Genomic DNA, 16,757 nt, shown 5'->3' on the forward strand with positions numbered 1-16,757 from the left:
GCGCATAATCACATGTGTGTGCAAACATTTCTTGTTTGGATTTCTTGGAATTTGGTTTCTGTGGTGTCGTTTATCTGTGGATGTGTGCAAATGTATGCGCATTCATGTGTGCCTGCGTGGAGATCTGAGGTTGGCTGGTAGGGTGGACCTCTGCGCATAATCACGTGTGTGCAAACAGTTCGTTTGTGGATTTGTTTGAATTTGGTTTCTGTGGGGTCGTTTATCTGTGGATGTGTGCAAATGTATGTGCATTCATGTGTGCCTGCGTGGAGATCTGAGGTTGGCTGGTAGGGTGGACCTCTGCGCATAATCACATGTGTGTGCAAACATTTCTTATTTGGATTTCTTGGAATTTGGTTTCTGTGGGGTCGTTTATCTGTGGATGTGTGCAAATGTATGTGCATTCATGTGTGCCTGCGTGGAGATCTGAGGTTGGCTGGTAGGGTGGACCTCTGCGCATAATCACATGTGTGTGCAAACATTTCTTTTTTGGATTTCTTGGAATTTGGTTTCTGTGGTGTCGTTGATCTGTGGATGTGTGCAAATGTATGTGCATTCATGTGTGCCTGCGTGGAGATCTGAGGTTGGCTGGTAGGGTGGACCTCTGCGCATAATCACATGTGTGTGCAAACATTTTTTCTTTGGATTTCTTGGAATTTGGTTTCTGTGGTGTCGTTTATCTGTGGATGTGTGCAAATGTATGCGCATCCATGTGTGCCTGCGTGGATATCTGAGGCTGGCTGGTAGGGTGGACCTCTGCGCATAATCACATGTGTGTGCAAACATTTCTTCTTTGGATTTCTTGGAATTTGGTTTCTGTGGTGTCGTTTATCTGTGGATGTGTGCAAATGTATGTGCATTCATGTGTGCCTGCGTGGAGATCTGAGGTTGGCTGGTAGGGTGGACCTCTGCGCATAATCACATGTGTGTGCAAACATTTCGTTTGTGGATTTGTTTGAATTTGGTTTCTGTGGTGTAGTTTATCTGTGGATGTGTGCAAATGTATGTGCATTCATGTGTGCCTGCGTGGAGATCTGAGGCTGGCTCGTAGGGTGGACCTCTGCGCATAATCACATGTGTGTGCAAACATTTCTTATTTGGATTTCTTGGAATTTGGTTTCTGTGGGGTCGTTTATCTCTGGATGTGTGCAAGTGTATGTGCATTCATGTGTGCCTGCGTGGAGATCTGAGGTTGGCTTGTAGGGTGGACCTCTGCGCATAATCACATGTGTGTGCAAACATTTCAATTTTTTGATTTATTGGAATTTGGTTTCTGTGGGGGAGTTTATCTCTGTGGATGCGTGCAAATGTATGTGCATTCATGTGTGCCTGCGTGGAGATCTGAGGCTGGCTGGTAGGGTGGACCTCTGCGCATAATCACATGTGTGTGCAAACATTTCGTTTGTGCATTTGTTTGAATTTGGTTTCTCTGGTGTAGTTTATCTGTGGATGTGTGCAAATGTATGTGCATTCATATGTGCCTGCGTGGAGATCTGAGGTTGGCTGGTAGGGTGGACCTCTGCGCATAATCACATGTGTGTGCAAACATTTTTTGTTTGGATTTCTTGGAATTTGGTTTCTGTGGTGTCGTTTATCTGTGGATGTGTGCAAATGTATGCGCATTCATGTGTGCCTGCGTGGATATCTGAGGCTGGCTGGTAGGGTGGACCTCTTCGCATAATCACATGTGTGTGCAAACATTTCGTTTCTGCAATTGTTTGAATTTGGTTTCTGTGGTGGAGTTTATCTCTCTGGATGCGTGCAAATGTATGTGCATTCATGTGTGCCTGCGTGGAGATCTGAGGCTGGCTGGTAGGGTGGACCTCTGCGCATAATCACATGTGTGTGCAAACATTTCTTCTTTGGATTTCTTGGAATTTGGTTTCTGTGGTGTCGTTTATCTGTGGATGTGTGCAAATGTATGTGCATTCATGTGTGCCTGCGTGGAGATCTGAGGCTGGCTGGTAGGGTGGACCTCTGCGCATAATCACATGTGTGTGCAAACATTTCTTGTTTGGATTTCTTGGAATTTGGTTTCTGTGGGGTCGTTTATCTGTGGATGTGTGCAAATGTATGTGCATTCATGTGTGCCTGCGTGGAGATCTGAGGTTGGCTGGTAGGGTGGACCTCTGCGCATAATCACATGTGTGTGCAAACATTTCGTTTGTGGATTTGTTTGAATTTGGTTTCTGTGGTGTAGTTTATCTGTGGATGTGTGCAAATGTATGTGCATTCATTTGTGCCTGCATGGAGATCTGAGGTTGGCTGGAAGGGTGGACCTCTGCGCATAATCACATGTGTGTGCAAACATTTTTTCTTTCGATTTCTTGGAATTTGGTTTCTGTGGTGTCGTTAATCTGTGGATGTGTGCAAAAGTATGTGCTTTCATGTGTGCCTGCGTGGAGATCTGAGGTTGGCTGGTAGGGTGGACCTCTGCGCATAATCACATGTGTGTGCAAACATTTCAATTTTTTGATTTCTTGGAATTTGGTTTCTGTGGGGTCGTTTATCTCTGGATGTGTGCAAATGTATGTGCATTCATGTGTGCCTGCGTGGAGATCTGAGGTTGGCTGGTAGGGTGGACCTCTGCGCATAATCACATGTGTGTGCAAACATTTCGTTTGTGGATTTGTTTGAATTTGGTTTCTGTGGTGTAGTTTATCTGTGGATGTGTGCAAATGTATGCGCATTCATGTGTGCCTGCGTGGAGATCTGAGGTTGGCTGGTAGGGTGGACCTCTGCGCATAATCACATGTGTGTGCAAACATTTCTTGTTTGGATTTCTTGGAATTGGGTTTCTGTGGTGTCGTTTATCTGTGGATGTGTGCAAATGTATGTGCATTCATGTGTGCCTGCGTGGAGATCTGAGGTTGGCTGGTAGGGTGGACCTCTGCGCATAATCACATGTGTGTGCAAACATTTTTTGTTTGGATTTCTTGGAATTTGGTTTCTGTGGTGTCGTTTATCTGTGGATGTGTGCAAATGTATGCGCATTCATGTGTGCCTGCGTGGAGATCTGAGGTTGGCTGGTAGGGTGGACCTCTGCGCACAATCACATGAGCGTGCAAACATTTCTTGTTTGGATTTCTGAGAATTGGGTTTCTTTGGGGTCCTTTTTCTGTGGATGTGTGCAAATGTATGTGCTTTCATGTGTGCCTGCGTGGAGATCTGAGGTTGGCTGGTAGGGTGGACCTCTGCGCATAATCACATGAGTGTGCAAACATTTCTTGTTTGGATTTCTGAGAATTGGGTTTCTTTGGGGTCCTTTTTCTGTGGATGTGTGCAAATGTATGTGCATTCATGTGTGCCTGCGTGGATATCTGAGGCTGGCTGGTAGGGTGGACCTCTGCGCATAATCACATGTGTGTGCAAACATTTCTTCTTTGGATTTCTTGGAATTTGGTTTCTGTGGTGTCGTTTATCTGTGGATGTGTGCAAATGTATGTGCATTCATGTGTGCCTGCGTGGAGATCTGAGGATGGCTGGTAGGGTGGACCTCTGCGCATAATCACATGTGTGTGCAAACATTTCTTGTTTGGATTTCTTGGAATTTGGTTTCTGTGGGGTCGTTTATCTGTGGATGTGTGCAAATGTATGTGCATTCATGTGTGCCTGCGTGGAGATCTGAGGTTGGCTGGTAGGGTGGACCTCTGCGCATAATCACATGTGTGTGCAAACATTTCGTTTGTGGATTTGTTTGAATTTGGTTTCTGTGGTGTAGTTTATCTGTGGATGTGTGCAAATGTATGTGCATTCATTTGTGCCTGCATGGAGATCTGAGGTTGGCTGGAAGGGTGGACCTCTGCGCATAATCACATGTGTGTGCAAACATTTCGTTTGTGGATTTGTTTGAATTTGGTTTCTGTGGTGTAGTTTATCTGTGGATGTGTGCAAATGTATGTGCATTCATGTGTGCCTGCGTGGAGATCTGAGGTTGGCTGGTAGGGTGGACCTCTGCGCATAATCACATGTGTGTGCAAACATTTCGTTTGTGGATTTGTTTGAATTTGGTTTCTGTGGTGTAGTTTATCTGTGGATGTGTGCAAATGTATGTGCATTCATTTGTGCCTGCATGGAGATCTGAGGTTGGCTGGTAGGGTGGACCTCTGCGCATAATCACATGTGTGTGCAAACATTTTTTCTTTGGATTTCTTGGAATTTGGTTTCTGTGGTGTCGTTAATCTGTGGATGTGTGCAAAAGTATGTGCATTCATGTGTGCCTGCGTCGAGATCTGAGGTTGGCTGGTAGGGTGGACCTCTGCGCATAATCACATGTGTGTGCAAACATTTCTTGTTTGGATTTCTTGGAATTTGGTTTCTGTGGGGTCGTTTATCGATAAATGTCAGTTCTGTCCAGGTCCTGAGTGTGGACCTCCAAAGAATGTTCTCAACCTGCTCAGTGCTTGAAGCAACTTTTTTTGCTTCAGCCATTCTAGAGGTGGCCAGTTATTACCAAAGTCTTCTTGGTGCTTTTTATAATACCTCTGGGTCTGTAACGGATCTTTGTAGAAGATCTGTATTGAAGATATATAAATATTACTCCCCTTGTAATTTTAAGGGAAAATGTATCTTGTTATTCTTTTTAACAATAAGCAAACTCATTATGATACTTTGATGATGAAGAGTTTTAAAAAATAAATAAATTTAAAAAGAAAAGAAAATCAAGACAAGGCAGAAGTGGTGGATTCACAGTCTTCCTGCCACAACCTGCTGACCTATGGCTCCCCCTCATGATTTGTACAGTGTCTGGCACATTGTGGAAATTAGAAAATGACTAGTAGTCCCCCCAGCACAGCACACCTCCATCTGCCACCCACACCCCCGAATCTTACAGTTAAACTTATGTCAGCTGATTGTTGTGTCTCAGTACTGGAGATTGTATCGTGCTGGTTGTTAATTGTTGTGAATTGTACAACTCCCCTCTGTGTTCTCAGCCACAATTTCTGTCTGTTTCTGGCATTCAGGGTTGCAATGAATAGATCGACTATGTCTGACCAGATACCAAATGAAATTGTAGACTAGACCTCTATCTTAATGCACACATTAAGATTTTAGAATAAGGTATTGTATGTCTAGTGAAAGGTGTCACGGGTCATCATAAACCTACAGACTGTTATCAGTAATTTAACACAAACAGTGCCGCAGCTTTCAGCTCAACATGTGTTAAAGCATCGTTCAGCTCCCTGCTTTGGTCTGCAGCTTTCCAGTTTGGGTTTTAAACATTAACATTCACCAGGTCACCCAGCAATTAGGGATAGGGTTAATTTCATTTTAGACACATGGTAAACAAACCTTTCAAGTCTCTTACATATTTTTTTCACCTCAAAGTTCTGATATAATATTTTTAAAAGGTTACATGTATATAGTTGTTGAAAAGAAAGTACGCCCCCTTTGAATGCAAAGATCATAATTGTCCTTATCAGGTTCTAAAAATATTTAAATACAACCTCAGATGGACATCACATGACATACTGAATGATGTCATTTATTTAACAAACTGTAAGACAAAATGCAGAAGCAGCGTGTGATTATTGGATCTGCAATAACTGACAAGAAATAAGCAGGAAGGTCCTGCCACGGCATTTCAATCAGAATGGATTCTGGACTTTGACTGGGCCATTGCAAAACCTTGATAGTTTTGTTTTTTAGCTGTTCTCTTGAAGATTTGCTAATGTACTTTACTCATTAACCTGTTACATTGGCCCTGTTTGGGCTGTCAAACAGAAGGCCTCCCAAATATTTGACTCGAGAGTAGTGGTATACAGAGGAGTTCATGTTGTCTGCAAGGTGCGCTGGTCCTGTGGCTGCTAAACAAGCCCCTTCACCGCTGTGCCTTTAGTAGTTGGTATGAAGCGTTTGTGTCGATATGTTGTTTGGTTTCGCCAGATGTGCATTATGGACTGATATCTCCAGTTTGGTCTTGCATGTCTTAAAAACATTCAGCCTCATTTACAACAGTGTGTATTCAGAAATCAGTGATTCATCAGTGGTTTTGTGCCTGAATTTGTTTGTACTATGTGAACATCCATTCCTTAAAAAATTGGCAACTATTTTGAGCGTTTCCCACTTCCGAATAGTCTCTGTCACTGCTGTTTCCACTGATGTTTCCTCTTTGGCACTGTGTTAATACAGATATGAAAGCTCCCAACAAACCATCTGCCAAAACTTCAGCTTTTGTAGTCATATTTGACAATGATCAGTTAATAAATTACACTGGCTTCGCAGCACCTGGCTGCTAATTACCCTTAATCCTAAAGATGCGCTTAGTTCTAACATAAGTTTACTGTGGTGTATCACATCGTTGAAAAGCTGAGTTTGATTTCTTTAGCCAAAACCAGGCCTTACTATAGTCACACCTGTTTCCAATCAAGAAATCGCATAAATAAGACATCCCTGACGAAGTAGAGTACACCAAAAGATCATCAAAACCAGATATCATGCCGCCATCCAAGGAAATTTAGGAACAGGTGACAAAAAATGAATTGAGATCTCTCAGTCTCGCAGCAACAACTCATCTAAGCAGTAACAAAAGACCCCAGACCAACATCCAAAGAACTGCAGTCCTCACTTGCCTCAGTTAGTATTCATGACTCCATGATGAGAAAGAGACTGGGCAAAAATGGCCGGCATGGCAGAGGTCCAAGACAAAAACCACTGCTGGTAAAAGGAACATAAAGGCTTGTTTCAGTTTTGCCTGAAAACATCTTGATGATTCCCAAGACCTTTGGGAAAATACTCTGGGGACTGACTAATGAGACAAAAGCTGAACTATTTAAAAGGTGTGTGTCCTGTTAGATCTTGTGTAAAAGTAACTGTGGGGATCAGGGAGATATTTTGCTGCTATTTTTTATAATCATCATCATTACCTTTGCATTAATAATTAATATTGATATTGCATTCAGATGTTTAAACATACTGGTATCATATTAACTGTTATTACAGGTGCAGTGATAACCACTTTAAACTGTTGAGTTGAATTTATAATCTTAAATGCTTTTGAATGCTTTTTATAATCTCAAATGTTTATATGCAGATTACATTACTTATAAAAGAAAGGCCTAACGCTGAGTATACTCTGTGCCAAAATAAGACAGGAAACTGCATGCTTTGCAAAAGCGAAACCGAAAGCAGAGTCTAAGTGCAAGCTATTTTGAGGAGCTGTTTGGATGATGCTATTTGAATAACCAGGTTATTCTTTATTATCTTTTATTCATTTATATATTTTGATTAAGCTTTTAGTAGAGGTTCTTGATTAAAACATTTATTCAGTAGATTACATATACATAGTTTCAGTTTGGTTATTACATATATGAGAGTGGCTTCTGTCTCTCTGTCTGGTGAGAGGTATCGAGAGGAGAAATATTTTACTGCTATTATTTGCTGCTATTTTTATAATCATCATTACCATTTCATGTTAATAGTGATGTTGCATTTAGATGCATTCAGATGTTCAAATATATTGGTATCATATTAGTCTTTATTACAGGTCCAAAAAGAACCACTTTAAACTGTTGAGTTGAATTTATAATTTTAAAGGCTTCTGAAGGTTTTTATATTCTTACACTGGAGTCTTCAGTGGGTGAGAAGACTGAGCTGCAGCGACAGGAAGTACATGTTTTTGAAGCTGCAAGGCTTGCAGAAGTGAAACTGAAACCAGAGTTTAAGTGCAAGTTAAGAGCAGGGTGTTTTATTATGCATTTATCTTTGATTTAAGCTTTAAGTAGTTGTATTAGATTGAAACATTTGTTTTATACATTTTACATAGAAGTTAAGATCATTACACACAGGATGGCCTTAGCCTGGTTGCTTGAGTTGAGGTCAACTAAGGTGCAGAGAGCATCTGCGCACAGACAGACGAGACATACACACACATACAGACACAAATAGAGAGGTCACGACACGTACGCAGTACACAGCACGCACGCGCCCCCGCACGTGCACGCACACGCCCCCGCACGTGCACGCACACACATATTAGATCGACTCATTTAGGTAAGAGTTTATAACTGCAAAGTTTGGGTGCGTACGTGGTAGTCTGTTCCAGGAAGTACACCAGATGTCCCAGAGATGAGCGACAGCGAGGATGGAGACAGGAAGCATCTGCCTTCGAGGCGAAGATGATGTTCTGTTTTAAACTATGTTAAAAGTCATTGTGGTTTTGGAGTGACGTATGCTTTGTTTGAGTCTGCCTGGTAACAGGAAGACTGTCAACCCTATAAAACCTTTGTCTAATTATTGTAAGTTTAGTTCGACGCTGAAATCTGCACAGCGTTCGGACTCACACATGTGTATTCATTAAAATGCCGTCTAATTGCACACGCCCGGATCAGTGCTTATTTATGGATTCCTCCTCAACATTTTTGAACCTTAACATTTGGGGGCATCGTCCGGTGAGAGAGAGGGATGGTTTTGGTGTAGACGGAGAGATCCGGGGTCCGTGGTAATTGGACGGGCAGACGGTAATCAGTGGTGAAAGTGAGCAGGCATTCCCCGGGGCATTTAAAGGTAAGACACTGCCTGTTGAAATATATTTCCAAAAGGTGTCACATTGGGCATGTCAAATTAAAAGCCTGGTCACTGAAATTACTGGTGAATGTCTGTTTTGATTTTGGTGAAGTTTTCATGAAGTTTACCGGTTGAAGTAATGATAATGAAGTATAAGTGACAGTACTGAGTAATGAGAATAAAGGAATGAAAAGAGAAAGCAGTTGGACTGCTAAGTGAACTTAGAATGATAGGGAATTTGGTCATTGTGTGGGTTAGAGTCCCGTTGGTCATCTGGTCTACGTGTGATGGTCATTTTTGTGGGTTAGAGTCCCCTATGTCCACAACGGGAGATCTGCCTCAATCTTAATCCTGTTTTGGGTGTAGATTGTTGTTTCAAATTATTCTAAATTCTTCTAGAACGACAGCGGCGTCTGTTAAGAAGCGCATTTTCTCGGAGGTAACGCTCCCTCCTGGATAAAGATGTTTATCCTTGACCTAGCGGCGACTAAATGGGATAGTACGGTACGACAAACCGGGGAGAACTGGGGAATCTCCAAAATTGCTAGGAGTTAGAGTCTCCTATTTTTGCGCTTGATTGGGCATGCTGGCAAATTGAGTTAGGTTTAGAAATCTGGACAGGACAGTCTGGGACTGCCCTGGTGAATTGAACACAAAAAGTCTGGGACTGATCGGTTGGACCGTTATGTTATATTTATCGAAATTACATAGGAGTTGAAAAGGCCTAAAGAATCTGTGCAGTTGTAACTATAAAGACGTCTGTAATATAAAATATGAGATCTATGAGTAAGATCAGTCTCTGTGTCAGCAATGCACAGCCGGATGTGCACTGATGGTGTGTGTAAATGCAAATGAGGAGCGGTGACGCGCAGAGAGGGTGGTTTCAGTTTCGAGAGTATTGAGCTTTATGACTATTGTTTGCCAATTTTGCTAAATGCTTGTATATAAGAGGTTGGTTTTGCTTATTACGAGAGTATAAATACAGTTTGAATATATTAGTGTGGATGTATAGTAATTGACTGAATTTTGATAGATGTATATATCTTGAGCCATAAATGCTGGTGTGTTTTATTTTTTCAGTTATGTGTGTGTGGTGAGAAGCTGTAAGAATGATGAGAGGTTTCAGTTTCTTTTTCTTTTGACTTGCTCTTTCTGATTATGGAAGGCATGTCCAAAATACGCATAGGAAAGTGTATTTTGAGTGATTTTAACTGTGTGAATGCTGTCAGTATTTGATTTGAGTGACTCTGCGTGATTTGTCTGAGTGAGTGAAAAGGCAGGGTGTGTGAGACGATTCATGGCGTCTGAAAGAGGTTAGAACGTTTAAAAAGTGTGTATGAAATAAAGGAGTGTGAAATATATTTCTTTTGGGATGTAAAGTAGGATGTTTTAAAGTTTGAAAGTGCTTTAATTCAAGAAATCCATGAGTGATGTTATGAGAGGTTGAGTTTATTTTTTCTGATTGAAAACACATAAGTGTATACGCTACAAACTGACCTAAAGAAGGGTGATGTGTGGGAAGAAGTGTTTGTGTAAAGAGAGAACACAGAGAGACGGATGAGTTAAACTCGAGGGAGATGAAGCAAAACAGAGGTTTTAAGAATAAGAAATGAAAATGATACTAATTCTATGCTTTAGTGTGTCAATACAGGTGGACTTCTCTCAACATTGGAACCTTGAGTGCAGCGGCATAACAATAGATTAACAGAATTGGGAGAAAATAAGCCAGTATTTGGCTCAAAATTGTGCGGCTTGATCTCTCACTTTGTCCCTGAAACTGAGAAGAAATTCAAAGGACAGTCAAGGACAGTCAATTTCCTGATGAAGACCGACAGAACATCGTGGACTTGAAGAATTAACTGAAGCTAAAAGCAGTGCAAGCGAAAGCAGTAACACTGACGACGACTGATGAGTCCAGCAGTATGAAAGAGGCAACATGCATGCTGGGGAAGAACAGTGTGATGTGTCTGCTTGTGTCATAGTCCGTGGTCCTGGGTCTGTGGAATGCGTGCTGCTTGGGTAGCCACACCCCCGGACTGGGCCATCACCGACACACCTGCTCTCCATCGCGGTGATTACCTGCAGAGCTTCTTTACCCGGCGCTGACGGATGCTCCACGCCAGTCCGTAATCACCTCTCAGTGGTAACTAGACGTCTGCGAAAGCGTTACACCAACATCTAGTTGAAGCTGTATTTAACCCGCCTGCCTGTGTCTAGGTTCCAATCCGGCGTTCGGCGTCTGCCACCTGCCTGTCCTCCAGCTCTACTGGCTCACCCAGTGCATCATCTGGCCCTTTCACCATCTCCACGGACTCCCCGCTCACGGGCTGCCGCACCTCCCCTCCGAGCTCCCACGGTTTCGCTCTATCGTAAGCCCTCTACTCTAACGCAGTCTAAATGTGTTTTCCGCTCCCCGGCTTCCTAGTAATCCTCTCCCCTTTCTGTTGCAGCCTCCCGCGGTCCCGATTCCGGCTTCCCTGTGTCATTGTTTCCCCGGGTTATTAGTTCCTCGTTTAGCTCTCTAAGTTTTCCCCGGGTCGCCTTTCGTTAATATAATAAAGTGTCTTTTCTGTTACCGCTGGGTCTGCGCCTGGATCCTTTTGTGCACGCGCGCTGTGGCGCCTGACAGTACGGACTGGCCAGAATGGATCCAGCGGACCCAATACGTTCGGCTATTAATAAGCAGGGTGCCATGCTCGGCCGACACGATCAGTTACTCCAGTCGCTTCGGGATCAATATGAAGAGCTTAACGCGACACAGGGAGAGCTGCGCGCTAAACAACCCGATCCGGCATATCGCTGTGTTACGTCTCCGCCACCGGAACCCTTCCACGGCGAATTGGACCTGTGTGGGGGGTTCCTTTTTCAGTGCACCCTTTTCTTCAGCCGCTCGCCACTCTCCTTCCCCACAGACGCGGCCAAGATTTCCCACTTTGTGGGACTGCTGAGGGGAAGAGCGTTGGCGTGGGCTGAAGCCTATTTATCTACCAACCCGTTACAGAGTTGCGACTTCGATGACTTCCTCGGAGAATTTAAAGCAACTTTTTCTCCGCCGGTTTCCGAGGATGATGCCGCCCAGAAACTACTGGCGCTCCGCCAGGGCCGGCGTAGTGTCGCGGAGTATTTAGTGGAGTTTCGCACCGTGGCAGCCGCTGTTGGCTGGCCTGATTCGGCCCTAAGGGGAATCTTTCTACGTTCCCTTAACGATCAGATGAAAGATCAGCTCGCGTTTCACGAGGCAGCTGACTCATTCGAGGATCTGGTGTCGCTCGCCCGTAGAATAGATAAGCGTCTGCGGGAGAGAGAGGCCGAACGGCGGCCCAAGCCACCGAGACCTGTGTTGCACCCTGAGCTTCGTGTGTCGCAACCTCTGTCCCCATTTCGTTCTCCAGCCGCGTGCGCTCGCTCACCGTCACCTCCTCCGCCGGAGCCGATGCAGATCGGGCGCTCTCGGCTCTCGCCAGAGGAGAGGGAACGCCGTTTTCGGGCCGGGGACTGCTTATACTGTGGGAAGCCGGGACACCGCATCGCCAGCTGCCCGGTCCGCCCAAACGGACCAGCTCACCGGTAGGTTCGGGGATACGGGTGGGCAGCACATTAAATACCAGTAGACCCCGATTAGTTTTGTCCGTTTCCATAGTAACTACCAAAAGGACTGTTACATGCAGCGCATTAGTGGATTCTGGGGCGGAGCAGAATCTTATTGATGAGAAGCTGGCTAAGGAGCTGGAATTGCCACTCACTCAGTTGGAACCTCCCCTTCCTGCGGCAGCTTTGAATAAACAAGTGTTTGCTTATATCACCCATCAGACTGCACCTGTGAAATTAGTCACTTCCGGGAATCATAACGAGTCGCTGTCATTCCTTACCTTCCCGTCTCCCGACACCCCGCTCGTGTTAGGTTTCCCGTGGCTGCAGAGACATAATCCCCACATTGATTGGGCAGGGAGCAAGATCTCCAGTTGGAGTTTGTTCTGCCTAGCTAATTGCCTGGGATCAGCGGTTCCCGCTCCACCTGCTAACCTGACCCCGCCTGTTTCACAAGCACCTGACCTTTCTTCTATCCCACCCGAGTACCATGACCTACAGGAAGTGTTTAACAAAGACAAGGCTTGCTCTCTGCCCCCTCACCGCCCCTATGACTGCGCCATTGACCTGTTACCTGGAGCCCCGCTCCCCTCCAGCAGGTTATACAACCTGTCTCGCCCCGAGAGGGAGTCTATGGAGGACTATATCCAAAAATCACTCGCGGCCGGTATTATTCGACCCTCTTCTTCCCCAGTAGCTGCAGGCTTCTTCTTTGTGGGGAAAAAGGACGGCTCGTTGCGGCCATGCATAGATTTCCGGGGTTTAAACGACATCACGGTAAAGAACAAATACCCTCTTCCGCTGATTAACTCTGTTTTTGTATCTCTCCAGGAAGCCACCGTTTTCACAAAACTAGATCTACGTAACGCATACCATCTGGTCCGGATAAGGGAGGGGGACGAGTGGAAGACCGCTTTTAACACACCACTGGGCCACTTTGAGTATTTAGTTATGCCATTCGGCTTAACGAATGCCCCTGCGGTTTTTCAAACTCTGGTGAACGATGTGCTTCGAGACTTCCTGAATGTGTTTGTTTTTGTATACTTGGATGACATCCTCATTTTTTCCAGGACCATGGAGGAGCATCGCGTTCATGTCCGGAGCGTCCTGCAACGGTTACTAGAGAACAAACTCTTTGTCAAAGCTGAGAAATGCGAGTTCCATGCCTCATCGGTTTCCTTTCTGGGCTATATTTTAGCAGGAGGACAGGTGAAGACGGACCCAGCCAAGATTACAGCAGTTCTGGAGTGGCCAGCCCCGGATTCGCGGAAGGAGCTTCAACGCTTTCTTGGGTTCGCAAACTTCTACCGACGTTTTATCCGAAACTATAGTCAAGTCGCTGCGCCTCTCACTCGCCTCACTTCTTCTAAGTTACCCTTCACCTGGCCTCCGGAGGCCCACACAGCGTTCACTAAGTTAAAAGAACTATTCACTACAGCACCCATTCTGCTCCACCCCGACACCACCAAACAGTTCATCGTTGAGGTGGACGCGTCCGACACTGGCGTCGGAGCTGTGCTCTCTCAGCGGTCTGGGCCTCAAGGTAAGCTCCAGCCGTGCGCCTACTTCTCTCGCCGGCTCACTCCTACTGAAAGAAATTATGACGTAGGCGATAGGGAGCTCTTGGCCATAAAACTGGCTTTGGAGGAGTGGCGCCACTGGCTGGAGGGAGCCGAGCAACCTTTTCTCATATGGACGGACCACAAAAATCTGATTTATCTCAAGACTGCTAAAAGATTAAACTCCCGACAAGCTCGCTGGTCCCTGTTTTTTACCCGCTTTAACTTCACTCTCTCGTATCGCCCAGGTTCACGGAATATCAAGCCAGATGCGCTCTCCCGTCGGTACTCCCCAGCCACGGAAACATCTTCACCTACCACCATTCTCCCCCCACCTGTGTGGTGGGCGCTCTCGCCTGGGATATTGAGGAGGTTATCAGCCAGGCCCTCCCGGGAGACCCTGACCCAGGTACCGGACCGCCCGGACGGCGTTTCATCCCCGCTGCCGCCCGTGGAGCGGTAATTCATTGGATCCACACCGCACGCTTTTCTTGTCACCCTGGCGTGAGTAGAACCATCGATCTTCTCAGACGGAATTTCTGGTGGAAAACTTTACGAAAAGACGTGAGGGAGTACGTGTCTGCCTGCCCCGTTTGCGCCCGCAATAAAGTGTCCACTAAACACCCAGCAGGTCTGCTCCACCCGCTCAGCACACCTCATCGGCCTTGGTCTCATATTTCCTTAGACTTCGTTACTGGTCTTCCTCGTTCCTCGGGAAAGAGCGTCATCCTCACCATCATAGACCGATTCTCTAAGGCCGCTCACTTCGTTCCGCTAGCAAAACTGCCTTCCGCTTCTGACACAGCCCAGGCCCTGATTGAGAACGTCTTCCGGCTCCATGGCATTCCCCTTGACATAGTCTCAGACAGAGGTCCACAGTTTACATCACAAGTGTGGAGAACCTTTTGTTCCATTCTGGGCGCGAAGGTTAGCCTAAGCTCGGGTTTCCATCCGCAGTCCAACGGCCAGACTGAGCGGCTTAACCAGGAGCTTGAGGCTGCACTACGATGCGTAGCGTCCCACAACCCCACCTCCTGGGCCACTTACTTACCCTGGGTGGAATACGCACATAACTCACTTACCTCATCTGCCACTGGTTTGTCCCCGTTCGAAGCTTCCCTTGGTTATCAGCCTCCACTTTTCCCTGAAAATGAACTCGATCTCGCAGTCCCCTCCGCACAGCATCATCTCCGGCGCTGCCAGCGGGTCTGGCTCAGGGTCCGCCAAGCTCTCCTGCGGACTAAGGACCAGTACACCCGCCATGCCAACCGCCGCCGTACCTCCGCCCCCACATATCAGCCGGGGCAGATGGTCTGGCTGGCTGCCAAGAATGTTCCGCTGCGTGTGTCTTCCCGGAAACTGGCTCCCCGTTTCATCGGCCCGTATGAAGTTGATGCTGTTGTTAACCCCGCGGCGGTTCGGCTCAAGCTCCCTGCTTCCTGGTGCATCCATCCCACGTTCCACGTTTCCCAGGTCAAACCTGTCCGCCGCAGCCCGTTGTGCCCTCCGCCTGAGCCTCCTCCTCCCGCCCGGCTTATCGACGGTCACCCGGCCTATGCGGTCCGGCGGATCGTGGATGGGCGCCGGCGTGGGCGGGGGTGGCAGTACCTGGTGGACTGGGAGGGGTACGGTCCTGAGGACCGCCTCTGGGTTCCTCGGTCCTTCATTCTGGATCCGTCCCTCGTTGCTGACTTCCACGCTTCTCTCCGCAGGCCACAGTCCGATCGGTCACCAGGAGGTGACCCTTGAGGGGGGGTGCTGTCATAGTCCGTGGTCCTGGGTCTGTGGAATGCGTGCTGCTTGGGTAGCCACACCCCCGGACTGGGCCATCACCGACACACCTGCTCTCCATCGCGGTGATTACCTGCAGAGCTTCTTTACCCGGCGCTGACGGATGCTCCACGCCAGTCCGTAATCACCTCTCAGTGGTAACTAGACGTCTGCGAAAGCGTTACACCAACATCTAGTTGAAGCTGTATTTAACCCGCCTGCCTGTGTCTAGGTTCCAATCCGGCGTTCGGCGTCTGCCACCTGCCTGTCCTCCAGCTCTACTGGCTCACCCAGTGCATCATCTGGCCCTTTCACCATCTCCACGGACTCCCCGCTCACGGGCTGCCGCACCTCCCCTCCGAGCTCCCACGGTTTCGCTCTATCGTAAGCCCTCTACTCTAACGCAGTCTAAATGTGTTTTCCGCTCCCCGGCTTCCTAGTAATCCTCTCCCCTTTCTGTTGCAGCCTCCCGCGGTCCCGATTCCGGCTTCCCTGTGTCATTGTTTCCCCGGGTTATTAGTTCCTCGTTTAGCTCTCTAAGTTTTCCCCGGGTCGCCTTTCGTTAATATAATAAAGTGTCTTTTCTGTTACCGCTGGGTCTGCGCCTGGATCCTTTTGTGCACGCGCGCTGTGGCGCCTGACAGCTTGAAGGCACTGACTCTCATATTTGCCATGCTTGGAGCAAATGAAAATAAGACTGAAGGCACTGAATGTGATATTTTGCCATGCTGGGACTTAACCTAAAAGAAAGACTGTAAAGAAACAGAGAAGAAGACAACAGCTGAGTTGAGACTGTGTTTGCTGGAGCTTTGAAGCCCGAACGGGACACTGTGAATGAAAAAGGACCAGTGAGAGATGAAGCTGGACGAGTTTGACTGCGAGAATATAGGATATAATTGGATTGGAAAAATTGAAGCCTGAACTCATGATTGTTTAGGGATGTCCACCACATCACAACAAAGAGGTAAACAATACAAAAGGTTAAAATAATGAAAGAAAATAACTGACAACTCTATTAATGAATAGAAAACACACACACACAAGTTGCTACATGTGAGATTATTTTTGAAATGAATTAGAAGTAAGATAGTTTGAATCTAGAGCTCAGTGAAAAGATGCATAAATGAAATATGAATATATAGGATGCAATGAGAAAGCAGCTTACACTGTATTAACATGACCACCTAACGCAAGGAAGAACACGCTGACATACATGACATAATTGATATCTCTGATCAGAGAGAGGGAAATGGGTCGTTTAAGCAATGATGATAATAATGAAAATGTCTTAGTTTTGTTATTTTCAGGAGTAAAGCAGACCCCGACCAGTTCTCC

The 16,757-nt window shown here is 46.3% G+C and overlaps 1 protein-coding gene across 4 annotated transcripts; it reads left to right on the plus strand.

Annotated features, from left to right (window-relative positions):
• The first annotated feature begins 10,478 nt into the window (after positions 1-10,478).
• On the plus strand, positions 10,479-16,066 carry LOC109200937 (uncharacterized). 4 transcript variants are annotated; one of them, XM_025905013.1, is made up of 7 exons: positions 10,479-10,648; positions 10,723-10,874; positions 10,956-12,072; positions 13,901-15,125; positions 15,365-15,580; positions 15,655-15,806; positions 15,888-16,066. In XM_025905013.1, exons 3-5 carry the CDS (start codon positions 11,150-11,152, stop codon positions 15,392-15,394), a joined length of 2,178 nt encoding a protein of 725 aa, XP_025760798.1. In that variant the 5' UTR covers positions 10,479-10,648; positions 10,723-10,874; positions 10,956-11,149; the 3' UTR covers positions 15,395-15,580; positions 15,655-15,806; positions 15,888-16,066. The 4 variants fall into 4 exon arrangements, with proteins under 4 accessions (XP_025760798.1, XP_025760795.1, XP_025760796.1 ...); XM_025905010.1 differs by having other exon boundaries at positions 13,901-15,580; XM_025905011.1 differs by having other exon boundaries at positions 10,479-10,874; positions 13,901-15,580.
• Positions 16,067-16,757: the final 691 nt, after the last annotated feature.

Source organism: Oreochromis niloticus, unplaced genomic scaffold, assembly GCF_001858045.2.
Source record: "Oreochromis niloticus isolate F11D_XX unplaced genomic scaffold, O_niloticus_UMD_NMBU tig00008034_pilon, whole genome shotgun sequence".
NCBI lineage: Eukaryota > Metazoa > Chordata > Actinopteri > Cichliformes > Cichlidae > Oreochromis > Oreochromis niloticus.